General features: G+C 45.8%; 1 protein-coding gene across 7 annotated transcripts in view; it reads right to left on the bottom strand.

Annotated features, from left to right (window-relative positions):
* dnc (phosphodiesterase dunce) overlaps window positions 1-15,317 on the bottom strand; it is a 526,810-nt gene that overhangs the window by 188,830 nt on the left and 322,663 nt on the right. Inside the window, exon 1 of one of the 7 annotated variants that reach the window (XM_084577299.1) lies at window positions 7,516-8,295. The exons of 5 other annotated variants lie outside the window; for them this stretch is intronic. In XM_084577299.1, the coding sequence (XP_084433425.1) occupies window positions 7,516-7,772 (257 nt within the window). In that variant the 5' untranslated portion in view covers window positions 7,773-8,295. Of the gene's footprint in view, window positions 1-7,515; window positions 8,296-15,317 lie in introns of those variants that run through there. One more of the 7 variants, XM_084577293.1, reaches the window with a different exon arrangement.

Below are 15,317 nucleotides of genomic sequence, written 5' to 3' on the forward strand. Positions count from 1 at the left end.
AGAGAGACATTAGTCTGCCAACCAAGATCCGTATAACTCGTGCTATGGTCTTTCCAGTTGTGATGTATGGATGCGAGAGTTGGACTGTGAAAAAGGCTGACCGCCAAAGAATTGACGCGTTTGAACTGTGGTGCTGGCGAAGACTCTTGAGAGTTCCTTGGACTGCCAGAAGACCAAATCAGTCGATATTGTCGACCGTAAACCCTGACTGCTCATTGGAGGGTCAAATTCTAAAGTTAAAGCTCAGCTGCTTTGGTCATCTGATGAGAAGAGAGGAGTCGCTGGAGAAAGATTTGATGTTGGGAAAGGTTGAGGGTCACCGGAGAAGGGGTAGGCAGCGAACGCGATGGTTAGATGGCATCCTCGAGGCACTGCAGATGAAGTTATGTGATGTTAGGAAGATAGTGAGAGACCGGAAAGCGTGGCGTGACATGGTCCATAGGGTCACGAAATGTCGGACACGACTGAACGACTGAACTGAACTGAAGTAACTAAATGTGTAATCGGTTTGCACCCCTATCGCAAACTTTACTCCAACTTAACAAGAAGATGAATGCTAAATTAATGGAAAGCGAAATGGAAAGCAACTGTTCAGACAGCACGTGTCCTGACTTTTCTGTGCGAACCACGTAAGCATATATAATGCTACGAACCTGTTATTTTCTTGTGATGTTCAGAAAATTGAAACGAACCGATAAAATGTTCTGTTTCTGCCTTCACCCATAAGCGCAAATGCACTTTTATTAAGGCTGCATGCAGAGATGCTGGTACTAGATTGATGAGATAGAGCGTTCTATTGGGAAAGTAGTGCGGGCCTGTTCTGGTGACCGTAAAAATGTCATAAAAAACTAACAAAAAGTGGATGTCGGATATGAGAAGGAATCATTAGAGTGTATTAAAAGCTTCACTTTCTCCATTACTAAAAGCACCATGTGCGCTGACCGTTCTTAGTCTGTATCACACGTCTTTTCGTATATTGTTTTCGCTAGATATTTCATATTGGTTCCTAATTGAACAAATATGTGCAATATTTTCAACACTTTTGAGAAGGATTATACGCACAGACGAAAAACTCATAGAAGATATACTGAGTGCTTTTTTACCTGTAATTGGAGTAATTCTTGATTCCGAGCCGGTAGTGTTTGCTTCAATATTTCATGAGTCTGTACTCTCCTGTTGCGCCACTGAACCACGCGTTCTGTGTGGATGATGGGAACGTTGTGCGTGGCTTACGAAAAGGAAATAAATCTTGAATATGATAATCAGGAAGATACTTTTTGATAAGCCAGCAGAATCACTACCGTTGGTACATTTTTCGTATTGAGAGATTAATTTCGCTCTACTCATGTTTTAAGCAAGGCAACAAGGTTGCGTCATGTCATCAATTAATGATTTGAAGAAGGTTGGATAGGTGTTCATAAAGCCGAAAAAAAAAACATTACCTCTTGCGGGCTTCAGTGCTTTATAGCATAATGTGGAGTATGTTTTGTTTCGGTTCTCATTTAAGGCTTCATTCTCTTGACATGATGTCACTCGCTAAGCAAGCTGTTAGTCACTGCCACAATTAATGTGGCCAGAACAGCTGGTGTTGAAAAGAATAGTACGCTGATAGCTCAATCTACCAGAAGATATCTTGATAGCTGATAGTAAAGATTCACTGATATGGTGGAATAGAGCTGATCATACACTTAAGAGTCGAAAATTTCAATATGCATTCAATCCCATTCATATACTCATAGTTACTTCAATTTCGTGGTCTGGATCTGTTGTCAATACCCGCCCTAAGCAGCTACGTCGTCTTACTATTTTGGATCACCTTTCCAAAAGTTCGGTAGATGAAAGAGTGAGTAAATTGCTTTCAGACCCCTTGGCATGTGAAATACGCCCGTGGAACACGAGAAGAAAACGACCGCCGTACCATGCTCTACGTGATAGGGACACCTAAATACAGTGGCACTTTACACAGTTCATATTTATACACAACGTGAGTGGGCAGTGTACACATTCGCAAGCTGGCACATTGACTGGTCCAACTGGGGCACGACTGGCACCGTATTTAATGTAAGGCGTAGAATGTTTCGTACGGCAGCAAGTCGTATATGGCATGGTATGGCAGGGAACGGTACAGTATAGCATGGTACGGTACAGTATGGTATGTTCTGGTATCGTGGATTTAACGCCCTAAATCTACATATCGGCTATGACAGACTCAGTAATTGAGCCCTCTGAATTTACTTCAACCACTTGGGATTCTTTTCATGCACACTGACATCGCAATGTACACAAGCGATTTTGAGTTTCGAAACCATCGAAATGAGGCCGCTGCAGCCCGCCTTCGATTCCACGACCTTCTCCTTAGTAGCCTAATGGCCATTGAGCCCTTGCGTGTTGCGAGAGGTTGCGGTTACGGAATTTGCCGACGCTATTCACGCAAGAATACCGTATATAGCTGACAGAAAAGAAAAAGTACATTCAAAATGAGAGAGAGGCGACAGACGCGGCGTGCTCGCGTGCGCACAACCAGCCAGCCACGGTCGCCCCACATCTGTTCGAAGCGGAGGCGACAGATGCTTGAAGCAGCGCAAGCGTCGGGACGCTCCGTTGTCGCTACGCACCGCGAGAACGTATACACTAAACGTTCCCGGCTCGAAGAGTACGTGCTTTCGAGCCAGGAAGAAACGCGAGCCACAGCAATGAAATGCGAGTGCGCCTTGCACTTCGTTACTAGAGCCCGCCTCAAATGACGCCCACTCTTACACGAGACAAATTTGGTGCGTGTCCGGCAAGGCGTACGCAGCGAAAGATTTCACATAGCTAGGACAGTTGCTGAGAAAAGTAGCCACTTGGAGTAGTTGGTCGTACTGCTACTATTCGCTTGGTGTGCTTTGAAATACACGACGATCACAGAAGCTTCTAGAGCGATAGCTAAACTACTCCAGGTACGAACCCAGGAAACGCCTCATTCCGTCAACTTGACCTTCAAGCTCAGGCAAAGTCAAAATGGGACTTAGTCCTCTAGCGACAAGTCTCGCTTAGTGTGCTATAGTGAAGTGGTGCTTGACCACATGGCTTGCCAGCTGTTTTTCGTCAAACGTCTCATTAAAGGAGCGTTCAATAGAGAATGGACTTCAGGCTTTTGGCAGGAATGATGACAAGCAGTTTTCTGACACGTCGTACGTACTTTCATCGGTTTCAGGTAGCGCTGTCACCGATGGGTGGCTGTGAAAGAATGTAGTGGTAACGTCACATAAATATTCGCGTTTTATTTCTCTGTCATGTCGAATCGTAACTCACCCCCGCTGCCTACTTCCTACTCAAGAAAGTAGATAAGTCAGAATAACAAATGTTCTCCTAGGGAAAAAGTTAATTTTGAAGCTCCAGCACATGTGGATAGTGCTCTGAATATCTTCCTACGTCCTTGGCGTTCGGTAGAAGACCTTGTCTAGTGGGGCTCCACAGAGACTTCGGCTAGTCGACTATGCAGTCTCGATGTCATGTTGTTGCCACAGTAAGATGTTTATTATGCACTTTTGTGTTGGTATTATAGAGCTCACAGAAACGTAGTAGTCGGAGTATGCGATACAGCAGTCTCATAACTAGGGCACTAATACAAACGAAATGACACTGGCTACATTATTGAAGCCCACGATATTGATGCACGATTACACAGTTACATACACGCATGAGCTATCAAATGAAACAGGCTGCTAACAAATTTCAGCAGCGAAAGAATGCGTATTGTGGTAAAATCCATCCGTATTTCATTCCGAATGATCCTGCAGGCACTCGAGATGTGTGTGAGTGCACTTCAGCAATGGTTGATTAATCCGCTCAAACCATACGCTGCAGGTGTACTGATAAAAACAGACTCGCCAACGAAGCGGACTCGAACTTAAATTTAACAAAAAAAAAAATCCGATTTACTTAAATTCTGGCTTCTCATCTTGATTCTGCTTTCTTTTTCGATGAGCTTTCGCCTTGCTTGCTCACCGGCTCGCTACAATTTGGCCGCGAAATAGAATAAAATGTCGTGTTGAATCTTGAGCACGTGTGACCAGAGTTTTCAAGAGAGAGAGAGAGAGCAAACGCTATCAAAACGTTTCGCCCTCCTCCATATTGAATAATTCAAACGAATAGCGAAACGTCCATTCCGCCTCTCACCTCTCCGGACCACGCCATATGATTGCACATATTTGCTGGTAAGATTTTGCGACCTCAGATAGCACATTTAATGCATTGGTTTAATCACTTAGGTAGGTTCTCATTGTTCAGTCATGACATGAATGGTTATGCGACTATGAGATGCAAAGTCAGTACCGTGGCTCTCACTGACGCTGCCATTGAGAAAGTAACTGTCAGAAAAGTAGTTGCAGACATTTTGATCACAGGAAAGAAAGGGCAGTAGAGTTGTGCTCTGTTGGAGCAAATTACCTGGGTGACAATGAATGCGACGAACATAAACTGACATAAACATAAACATGTATACATGCATTCATAATTAGTCCGAGGGCTAAAAAAGAAATAACATCGACCAGCAAGCACTGCTTAAGCCACAACAAGCAGGTGTGTTTGCATATGTAAGGTCGAGCTCCTGAGATTCGAATAAACAACATTGCCCGCACCACGGTCATCACATTGTGCAAGGCGTCATAACGTCTAGGATGAAAAATATTCTGAGAAGATGACAGAAATTTAGGGGATGGCTGAAGGCTAAAAAGAATTGGGTGCTATATCTGCATAGGGCCTACATGGAACATTTAAAAATTGGCGCAGACAACAGGATTCATAAGCATCTGCACTCGTTGCACGCCCTTAAGTACAAGTATTTAGGACGACGAAGATGAGTAATCAAGAAATTGTAGTTAAAGGTGGCTGAAAAATGAATTGATATTTGTGTGCTTAGCATAGACGGGAATGTTAGAAACTGCCGCAGTCGATAGCATATGTCGGAGTATATATCACGCATCCACTTCGGAGCGATAAACATTACAACGAGGAAAACGAGGAAGAGGCTAGGAGGCGCCGAGGACAAAGTGGAGGTCAGAAGTAACTCCAGAATCAGAAGAACCAGCGGCTGTGTTTTTTTTTTTTTTTTTCTAGATGACGGTGTACGAAATATTTCTTACATCGTGGTCTAGAGTACACGAGGAAATGTTATAGAATCCCACATCATTGTGCATATGACTAGATTTCAGGTATTTTCGCTACATGTAACTGACGGCAAAGGTTTGCGAAAGAAGTTTATTTCAAATTAATTAATTCAACTAATTTTTCTCCTCTGACGGGTGCAAAATGTTCGCTGACAGCGATACAAATTTTACGCCAGAACTGACGATTACATTAATTTTTCGCCGTATAGATGGATACTGTGCGAAAATGATCCCTGGAAATTTTGAGGGCGAGAGCTGTAGAATTTAGAACTTTCCTTCGTTAAACCGAAGCAACCGACACGGTGCAGCTACAGCCAATTAAGGAAAGGCAGTATAGGCACTAAGCACTATGTGGGAGGATAGAGTTTCAACACAAAGTTCATTGACAACGGCGGCAACGAAGGTTACAAAAAGCACCTCACGATTAAAAATAAGAAAAAAAAACGTGATGTAGCGACAAGGAGAGGGAACGCGTCGTTAATCGTCAGCACACTTAGTGCTGAGACTCCTGTGCAGCTTTGAAAAGGACAGAACAAACCAGAAAAAGCACGTCGTCGACACGAGTTACGGTAAAGGGATCAAACGACGACTCCCTTTAGCGCCAAAGCATTCCGGGCATGCCGAACCGATCACAAAAGGGGCCGGCTGCGAGTTTTTTTCCACTCACTAAAAGAACAGCCGCTGACGAGGTTTAACCTTTAGTTTGTTTCTTCTTTTCTAAGTCGAGGAAGCAACAGTACCGCCGAAGCTCTCGCTCTCACACACACACTTTGAGCTATGGTCCGTGGCGCGTCGGCAAAGAAGCATGCCTGGCACGCGGGACTCCCAATGGGAAATCCGTCTCAAAAAATGCAGTCTCGTCAACGACAACCTGTGCCGCGACCAGCGTAAACTAGGCGACGTCCGCAACGCACACTGGATACCGAAATGACGCAGATAGGCGGAGTCCCACGACTTCAGTTTAGGTCGCCAATCTTTCTCTTGCCATAACGTGGATACCTGCCTTCTTTACAAGTCGCGCCAAAGCAGTGAGGATATCGTCGGGAACACGAAACGTAGTAAGAAACAGATGAACAGGGGAAAACAAAATTGAAAGGAAAATCTATCGATTCACTCATGCCTTCAACGCAACTACGTGTTTTGTTTTTGTGAAGCATGCATGCAGTACAAGCGGAGCATGATGTAAGAACTGCAGGGATACTAATTGGAAACATAATCGTATCTGTTTTTCGTAAACTGTAATCACGAATCTATAGCTGCAGCCATGAGACGGGGTTTAAGGCCAGTCCATGTGCGGTGAGCAATTCTTTCGTTAAATTACCATTATTGTGCAGGTTTGTGGAAATATACGAGATCGAAACAGGTTCCCCACCGCGCCAAAGAGATGAAATCGGGAACGTAATTCTTGTTTTCGAATTTCCGATACACAGTTTACCTGAAACTCGAAGAACAATACCTTTGAACTACCCGTCCCTTTCAATTAATTCGACAATTATTTCTACACAAAACCGCCGACTTCAAATGCACCTTATCCAGGATTGCATTGGAAATGACGTGATTACATGCTCATTGTTAAGCTTGTCGATTTCAACAGCCGGCGAAATCAGTGGAAGCATTCCAATCTCAAATCAGTCACGCATGAGGCAAGTCCCCGCGGCCTAAATGCATCAGGCAATGCGATTGCTCTTACAGACCCTCCAAGGAAAAAACAAAAACAAAAACTATATGGACTGTACTCATTCGATGATTCGATTCTCTTTTGAAACCCTCAGCCGTTCATCGTCCCGCCAATCGCAGAGCAGTACTAATCCGTTATCCAAACACTACGTCACCATGCAACTCTGGCGGTGTTCGTTTGAAGCAAAACAATAGCAGGAGGAGGGGAGCGAGAGGGGTAGGGATTCATACGAAAATAAGCGCGACTGAGCGGCTACGCTACTTCAGCGATTTATTTGCTTTACTTTTTTCTCCGAAAAGGGCTAATCACAATAGAAATGCCACTGACAAATCGTTGCGTCAGTCCGAGAGCGCTGTTGTCACACTGGTGACAACAGCGAGCTGTAGCATTTCGACACGACTCGAAAAGCGGCGAGGACGGATAAAAATGTTACACTCTGTTTTTCGCCGCCCGTAACGAATAGCCACACGCACAACCTCTACAAGACAACCTTTGCAATGTTATAAGATTGACAGAAAAAAAAAAAAAAGGGGGGGGGGGGAGGTAGCCGATCTGCGCGACATTGCCCAAAAGGACACACAGGAAAACCGCATAGAAATAAAGGTCGCTAACTGAAAGGTGACAGCGGCATTCGAAGTGAGAAGCCGAGTGGCGGTCGTTGTTAAAAGGCTGATGTGGAAGACTTACGCTAACTGCGAGATGGGTCGGTGGCGTCGGTAGTCGATCCGGTGGCCGCTGCTTGTGTAGTTGAGAAGACTAATGGATCTTGTGACGGCGACGCGGTTTCGGAATCCCTTCTGGGGTGCCGCCGTACCTTGCGAGCGCTCTGAATTTGTCTGCTGCGGCTGCTGGTTATTTGTCTGCTGCGAGCTCGTCGTCTGCTGCTGTTGGTTCATGATTTGGTTTTGCGTTTGGGGAACTACGGCGGACTCGGACGATGTCATGATGACAACTGCGACGACGCCGTAGTTCTACTACTAATATCAGGCCGCGTTATGCGTCGTAATTCCTACGGCACTTCTTTGTCAAAGGCACAAGTCACTCGCGTCTCGCGCAATGCGCGCCGCGTCGACGAAGCAGACGAGAACCTCGGCGACGTTGAAGTTCCAGGAGTTCCATAGCAGACGACCCGTTGCAGTCGTCGTCTGCCGACGAAGACGAGTAGCCGCGCTAATCCGATCCGAAGACGGCACGCGAAAAACCAGCAGCGGTTTCGATTTCGTCGTGGCCCGACGAACGGGAATAGCGTGGCTTGTAAATCCCGGTCGACGATACGGAAGCAGAAAATAGACAAAACTGGCGTTCGTCGTTTTCTCACACACAGGCTCAATGGAAGGGTGAACTAGTAGCCGCGAGAAAGCTGACACACACAACACACGGCGAACCAGGCACTACAGAGCAGCTTCGGCGTTGCCGCTACGGTGCTCCGGCTGACACACACGCCGGCACTTCGGGGAGGAGACGATGTGCCGCGCTAGTCCGCTCCCGTATCCACGCAATCTAGGGCCGCCGCTTTCACTCTCCTCATCTCTCTCTTCCTCCCCACCTCTCCCTCCCGTCCTCCTCGTCGGCCGCTTCTCTTTCTCCCTCAAACCAGCGAGCGCGGCGTGCGCGCGCTATTCGTGCCTCTCTGTCCGTCTTTTTTTCCTCTTGATCTTTCTGTCTCGCTGCAAAACTACGGCGTTTATCGTCTACGTGCTGCTTTCTTTGTCCTTTTTTCTCTGTCTTCACTCGCTCGAAGTGAGAGCAAATGTTTTACCCTTCGGTAAACTAGCGTCCGCGCATGCTTTCACTGCCATTGCCGAACCCCCCCTTCCCCCCATTCTTTTAGGCGCCTGTCTCTGTCTCGTGCTAGCTCTCCCAGGACGATATAAGCAGCAGCTGCCAGAATAAGCCCTACGGACAGCATCTCCCCGTCGCGCGCTCGCTCTAAGGAATGCCGTGTCTGTAAACAGATCGCGATATAAACAGTTCGATCTATTCGTGCCTCCCGATACGACGATTTCTCGCGAGATATATCTCCCTCCTGGCCCGGAGGTGTGCCTCGGCGGAGAAGGCTGAACCACTACGGTGAAGGCTCCTCCTGGAGCGAACTCGGTTTAGCTGAGTATCAAAAAAGAAAAGTAAAGGAGGAGGAACCTAGGGCAAGCGCTGAGAGCAGGCTTTCGCGATCTAAATTTGGGGTTGCCTCACGGGGCCCCCGGCCTGAGAAGAATCGCATGCCACCGCCTTCTTCGCAACGGACGATCTGAAGCTGTTTCGATCGATTTTTCATTATTTCAATTTTTTTTTTCGGTTTCACTTTCGGCGCGGCGTGCCGACATAGAGATGGAGCACAAAACCATCCCTGACGGCCACGTGGAAACTGAAGGTCAAAGGGGGCAAAAAAATTAAAAAAATATTCGCCGGGTTCGCTCGCCTGTCTTCAGAGGATATAGTAACCGTTTTTGGTGGGGTAGGATCATTTCATAATACATATCAATTTCTGGGCTCAATATCTATCATTCAACCCTCGAAAAGTACGTGGGATGAGCATGAAAGAATGCAGTTTTTGCGCCAAAGCTTTCTACACGGTCCAGCGAACTTGGGAAAAAGCAGCTTGATGGGGGTCATGAGAAAGTTGGAATAGTAGATGAGCTGGGAAATCGTTTTCTCGGCGCAGTTTCTTTTAAATAAAGCATAGACCTGCAGTTGAATCACCGCGTTGTTCGTGAAAAACGATTTCCTAAAAGGGAATCCTTCATTCAAACGCTACCCTCATGTGCAAGGAGTCACAAATTCGCTGTAATGCAAACCGATCGACAGTTTTACGTCATAGCGGGGTCACCGAAAGGCAGCGTGCAAACACAAAGCAACGCCAGGCTTCTTCAGCGCCGGTCTGGGACAGCGTTGTTTCAAGCGACGACGCGACGACTTGGAGACACACACATGCACCGACGCTCGTTCGCAGATACGCAGAGGAAAACTATCGACGAAGCTGCTCGTCAAATTAGGTTGGAATGCACTGGTAGCGGCCCTTGGGATTCCTCTCGTAGCGGCGCAACCTCTGCCGTTCGATCCGTTAAAAGCTCACGCGCGCTGCGCAGGCATAGTCGGCGCAGTGCGAACTACACCAGCGCGGACCTTCCCCCATCCTGCACGAAGCGCTGGAACAGTACAGACGACAGGGGGAGGACTCGTTCGGCGTGATGACGTCGTGGGACTTCTTTGGGGCGAGAAGACAGCTGCCGCGTTGTGTGACGAGCAGCGTCCGCCGCTGAGCGCGCGTGTTGTAGGCGACGAAGGCACGCTGCCCTGATCGGTCGACTCTTGGCAGACTTCCCGATGGGAGGATTCCTGCTGCAGTGCCGCAGGGGCGTGCGGTGGAAGTCGCCGTTTCTTCCCTCTCCTATTTTAACTCTCTCGCTCTCTTTCTCTCTCTCTGCACATATGTCTCACACTGTGGTCTGCGCAGTGGGCCCACTCTTCTCTCGCCAGCTGCAGGTCCCGTTTAAACAGAACCAGCACACTAAACAGACATAACAGAGCACTCGAGCCCGGGGTCTCTCAGAAGTCGACAAAGTAACGAAAACCATCCCCGCCCGCGCCGCAGTGGCCATCTTGTTACCAATCAGTTAAATCCGTCTTAATGTCACGAGATGAAAATAGTAGCGTTTTTGAACATTTACAGATGCCCAACTTTTCTCATTATTTTCTGAAACAGTAGTTTTTAAACACATCTGGACAAACGATTTTTGTACACCATGTGTTCCTGCGATAGATCTGCGCAGTCACGATCGTTTTCTCTCTTGCCTAGAGTGCGTTGGCAACATTGCATGAAGCATGCCCTGCTTGTATGCGTAGTGCCACCCAATCCTTCATTTAGGGACTTTCTAAACGTTTTGGCTCAAGAATCTCTGCCTTTATCTCATGGCATGGGTTTGCCAAGAAAATGAAGCCTTACGCCGGCAGGGGTTCAGCCACCGGGGCAATGGAGGACCCTATACCAAACGTGCCCTTACAGCCTAAGCCTTGAATAAATGTTCTCTACAACTATATCGTTGATGATTTATAAAACATACTTGAAAGCCATCGCGAAGGACACGACAGTATTGTTCCGGACGTTAAAAATATATCAGGATATACAGGTTGAGAATTGATCGTTAATATCTGCAAGCCAATTTTGGCCAACACATTTCATGATATGTACAATATTTTTCCAGCCGTCTACCACTATAACGCAGTATTATTCATTGTTGTAAATTCCCAAAACTGGCGGGGCCACATCGACCACTGTATGCCAAACTGTATTCAATGTAGCTGGATGTAGATAAGCCAGCTATACTAACAGGGTCATATCGATCAATGCCTAAAATGATGTGTGCAATGTTGGCAAGCCATCACAGCTGCCCATAAAATATCGACCACTAACTCACGATGGATACAATATTGGGAAACCATCTCAACTAGTAGTAAAATATTGACCATCGTATGTCAGTAAATATTTCGAGTTGACAGGCGATCAATGATGGCAAGAGAACCTATGTAAAGATGTATAATTTTTGGCAAGCCATAACACTTCGTCAGGCAATATCGACCACTGTAATTGTAAATATACACTGTTAGGAAGCCATGACGACCGACGGGAGGATACTGACCAATGTGTGCCAAGATACATTCAATGCTGACAAGCAATCAATGTTGGCATTGCAATATTCGCCAATGTATGCCATGATAGGTGCAATGCTGGCCAGTCGCCACAGCTCAATGGGCAATATTGCCCACTGGAACCAAGAAGTATACATTGTTGGGAAGCCACTAAAACAGGTGGGATAGCATTAACCAATATATGCCAAGATATAATAAATGTCGACCAGCTAGCTATACTGGCAGGACAATATTTATCATTTTATGCCATCATCGACCATTTTATCTGCAGATATACACAATGTTGGGAAGCCGCCATGATTGGCAGGGGGATATTGATCAATGTATGCCAAGATATATTCGATATTAAGAAGCCGTCAATACTGACTGGACAATATTTACTAATGAATGACATGATATGTCAAATGTAGGCCAGTGGCCACCATTCGTTGGACAATATTGGCCACTCTAAGTGAAGATGCATACAATGTTGGCAAGCCACCAAGACTGGCGGGATGATATTGACCAATGAATGCCAAGCTATATTCAATGTCTACAAGCCATATATACTGGCAGGAAAATATTTACCAATGTATGCCATTATTCGCGTATTATGGGCAAGACATTTCCGATGGCTGGGCAATATTGGCCATCATATATCATTGAGAATACTATGGTGGCAAGCAATTCTATACGTAAGGTCATTATTGCCCATTGATATGTATGCCAATAAAGGGGATAACATGTAAATCACTGGTCCAAGAATGGTCAATGCTATCGTGCGGCTGTACCATTATTGGTAGCGCATTGGCAACGCCGGGCCACTGGTGGACCGGACGTCGCCAATCAATTTCGAATATCGGGCCGGTCGCAAGTGCTACCTGGGGAAGCCGTTCTGGCGAGCGTCTTCGAAAACATTACGTTCCTTCTGTTCTTAACCGGTTACAAATAAATATTTTCTGCTGGTTCCAAAAAGATAGTGAAAGCTTGTCCTGTCAAATTACGTTGTTAGTTCCAGTATTCTGTTTTGATATGGTTTTACGTGTTTTGGTTTTCTCTCCTTTTGTGTGTATTTTCCGTTCTATATTTTCGAATCCATTTTTCTTCTCCCATCCTTTTTTGTTGCTCCATTTTATTTATTTTTTTCAAATTTGTCTGCGCGGTGCATGACTTACATGCTGTTCTACTGCCGGACACTGCCACTCAAGCCTTCTGAGGCTTTGAGAGGCCCGCATTTGTACTGGAAAGAGAAAATTAAACAATTAATATTATCAAAATTACGCGCCTATGTAGACAGTAGGTTGTGCGATACAGCTCTTCAACGCGAGTTCACTAAAGTAAGAACATAATTGGTTTGGTTGGTTTGGTTACCAGAACATAATTGGAGCAAGGACATCGCGCCTGTGGATTTGGTTAGCTTGGGTGCCATCTTTACTTAATTGATCTAGTCTCTTACTCTAAACAGTCTACGGATCTTTGCCGCCATGCTCTGAGAGTGAAACTTAGAGAAACCTTTCTCACAAAGTAACTAAACTCAACGAAATGCCAGTAAACAAGACGCCGAAAAGAGCTCGAATGCGGAAACTGCCATCACGAGTTAAAAGGCAGCTTCAGTACTTTGACGCAAATGTGAAATGAAAAACATCGCGCCATTTTGTCGGCAGGCGATGCAAAGCAGCAGTTCAGACCGGCCTCATGCAACGTCATAAAGGTACGGTGGGCACTGGGCAGTGGTGTCACGGTTACGCAAGCGATTGAAACGCAACAAGTCGGTGCTCACACCAGTTATATGTGCCGGAAAATGGTAAACTTGGCCCGACGGCCTCTCATAAAGAAAACAGATAAAAACAACCCCCCCCCCCCCCCCCACTAAACAAGCCTCACGGCGAATGCAAATTCAAAGGCGCAATTTGAAGGCAATTAATGCCAGGGGAAACACAAAACCAATGCCGCTAACGAATGCTTTTGCATCATGTGGTATGGACTCCTCTCCATACTTGTGCTCTCTATCTAAGGAACTTAATTAATCAAGACTAATTAGCGTTACATTTAATTACCTGCCTCAATAATCCCCCTCTCCCCACCCGCGAAAAAAAAAACACCAACAATAAAAACGAAAAACGTGAAATACAGAAGGTACCACGTCACAGGAATATCTCTCTCGCCCACTGCATATGCAATGAGTGGCCGGAATAGCGAGCCAGAAAAATGATCTATAAGACACGCCCGGGGACGCTTAAGTATAGAGCGGTGCCTGCGCCAGCTTGTGCATTGCGGGCTCTATTGTACAGAAGCATAAATGCAACCATGCTGCAAAGATTTCAACCGCCAGAGGCTTTTTAGACGGTCTACAACTCCGGAACGTATACCTTATGCCTAGCCAATAGTTTAAGAGGTGAGTTAGTTTACCTTTTTAATTCCAGAAGAAATAAATACTGCTAGAGCGGCCATTCAACTGTCAACACCACTGAATCGGTTTCATTCACCTAGGGCACATCATGCTTAAATTAAAATCTTGGTTAATTTTAGCTTTTACGCGTGGTGCACAACAGGGTGAATTCTTTTCTGCAAGCCCACGTCTAGAAGACTGAAAGCCCGATAACTGTAGCATTAAAAAAACTGTTCGATACCCAACAAGAGCATAAGCCCGTTCAATGGCAGCGTGAAGATTTTGCCCGCCAAAACAAAGCGCCTCCTCCATTCCCCTCATTTTCTTCCTCCCCAACTGCTCCGTTCCTTCTACGCATGCGTGCATATCTTTGAGTTCATCGCGCTAACCCCGGCATACCTATTGCATTTTTTTTTTGGTTTCTTGTCTACTTCAAGGAAAAAGCACAATCAATATGTGCGAGGCCTATTAAAATTCGGCGTGCCAATGCAACAAAGCAAGCAAGAAAGAAATGGAAGAAGTAAAGAAATGTCTCCGTCGTCACCATTCACGCTGGCGAACAAAGCTCAGCAAAAGAGCTCCACAGGCGGGCTCCACTCGAAACGGGATCCTTGCACGCAAACGTGGACTTCAATAAGAAACGCACGTGCGGCGAACTTTCTTTGCAGCATGTTTAGCTTTCCATTTTCGCCCCCGCGCTTCTATTGCAACGGCGTCGATTGAAAACGTTTCGCACGCAGAAAAAGACAAAAAAAAAAGTGAATAAAAGAAGCAAGCATTGTGAGAGACCAACACAAATGCAATCTCGTGAACACGCGTGTTGCTAAGGGATTGGAGAAAACCCGAACAAGCTGACAGGAGGAAAAAAATATACATACGCAAACGAAAATGGGGATAAAAGTATTCTATATGGAATGTTTGCGCTGGCCAACCCACATCTATATACAGACAGAGGACAGACGGAAAGTTATTACGGCCACACTTTGAATTCGAGCGCAGAAGAAAAGAGGCATTTGCGAAATGGTCGAAGAAGAAATGCAGAGTGTAAAAGGGTAGAAGTTCTACAACCGCGGGAACAATCAATCGGGCGAAGAAACGTGTGACAGACTGGCAAGGGGGCAGAAGCCGTGCAAATCTGTTAAGTGATAAAACTAAAAAAAGAAATGGTTGTAGACTGGAAGCGTTAAGCTGGTTGTATTTGGGTAAATGCGCCAAGCGTTAAGCAATGAGTGTATAGGGAAAAACTAGCAGTCTAGAAAACATGCATGCAAGCACGGACTCAAGGAAAAAGATAATAAGGAGTTCTTTTTTTTTTTTAAATTTAGGCAGAGTGTATTTTCATAGGTGTATTTAAATCGACAGCTTAAGACAAGGCGATCATTTTGCAATCTGCACGCTTCAATTAATTCGACCGACTCACAGATGACCTAACGGAAAGACTGACTGCATTTTACAGGCACGGTGGAGGGACTCT

This window comes from Amblyomma maculatum, chromosome 8, assembly GCF_055883805.1.
Source record: "Amblyomma maculatum isolate TAMU_Amacu chromosome 8, ASM5588380v1, whole genome shotgun sequence".
Classification (NCBI taxonomy): domain Eukaryota; kingdom Metazoa; phylum Arthropoda; class Arachnida; order Ixodida; family Ixodidae; genus Amblyomma; species Amblyomma maculatum.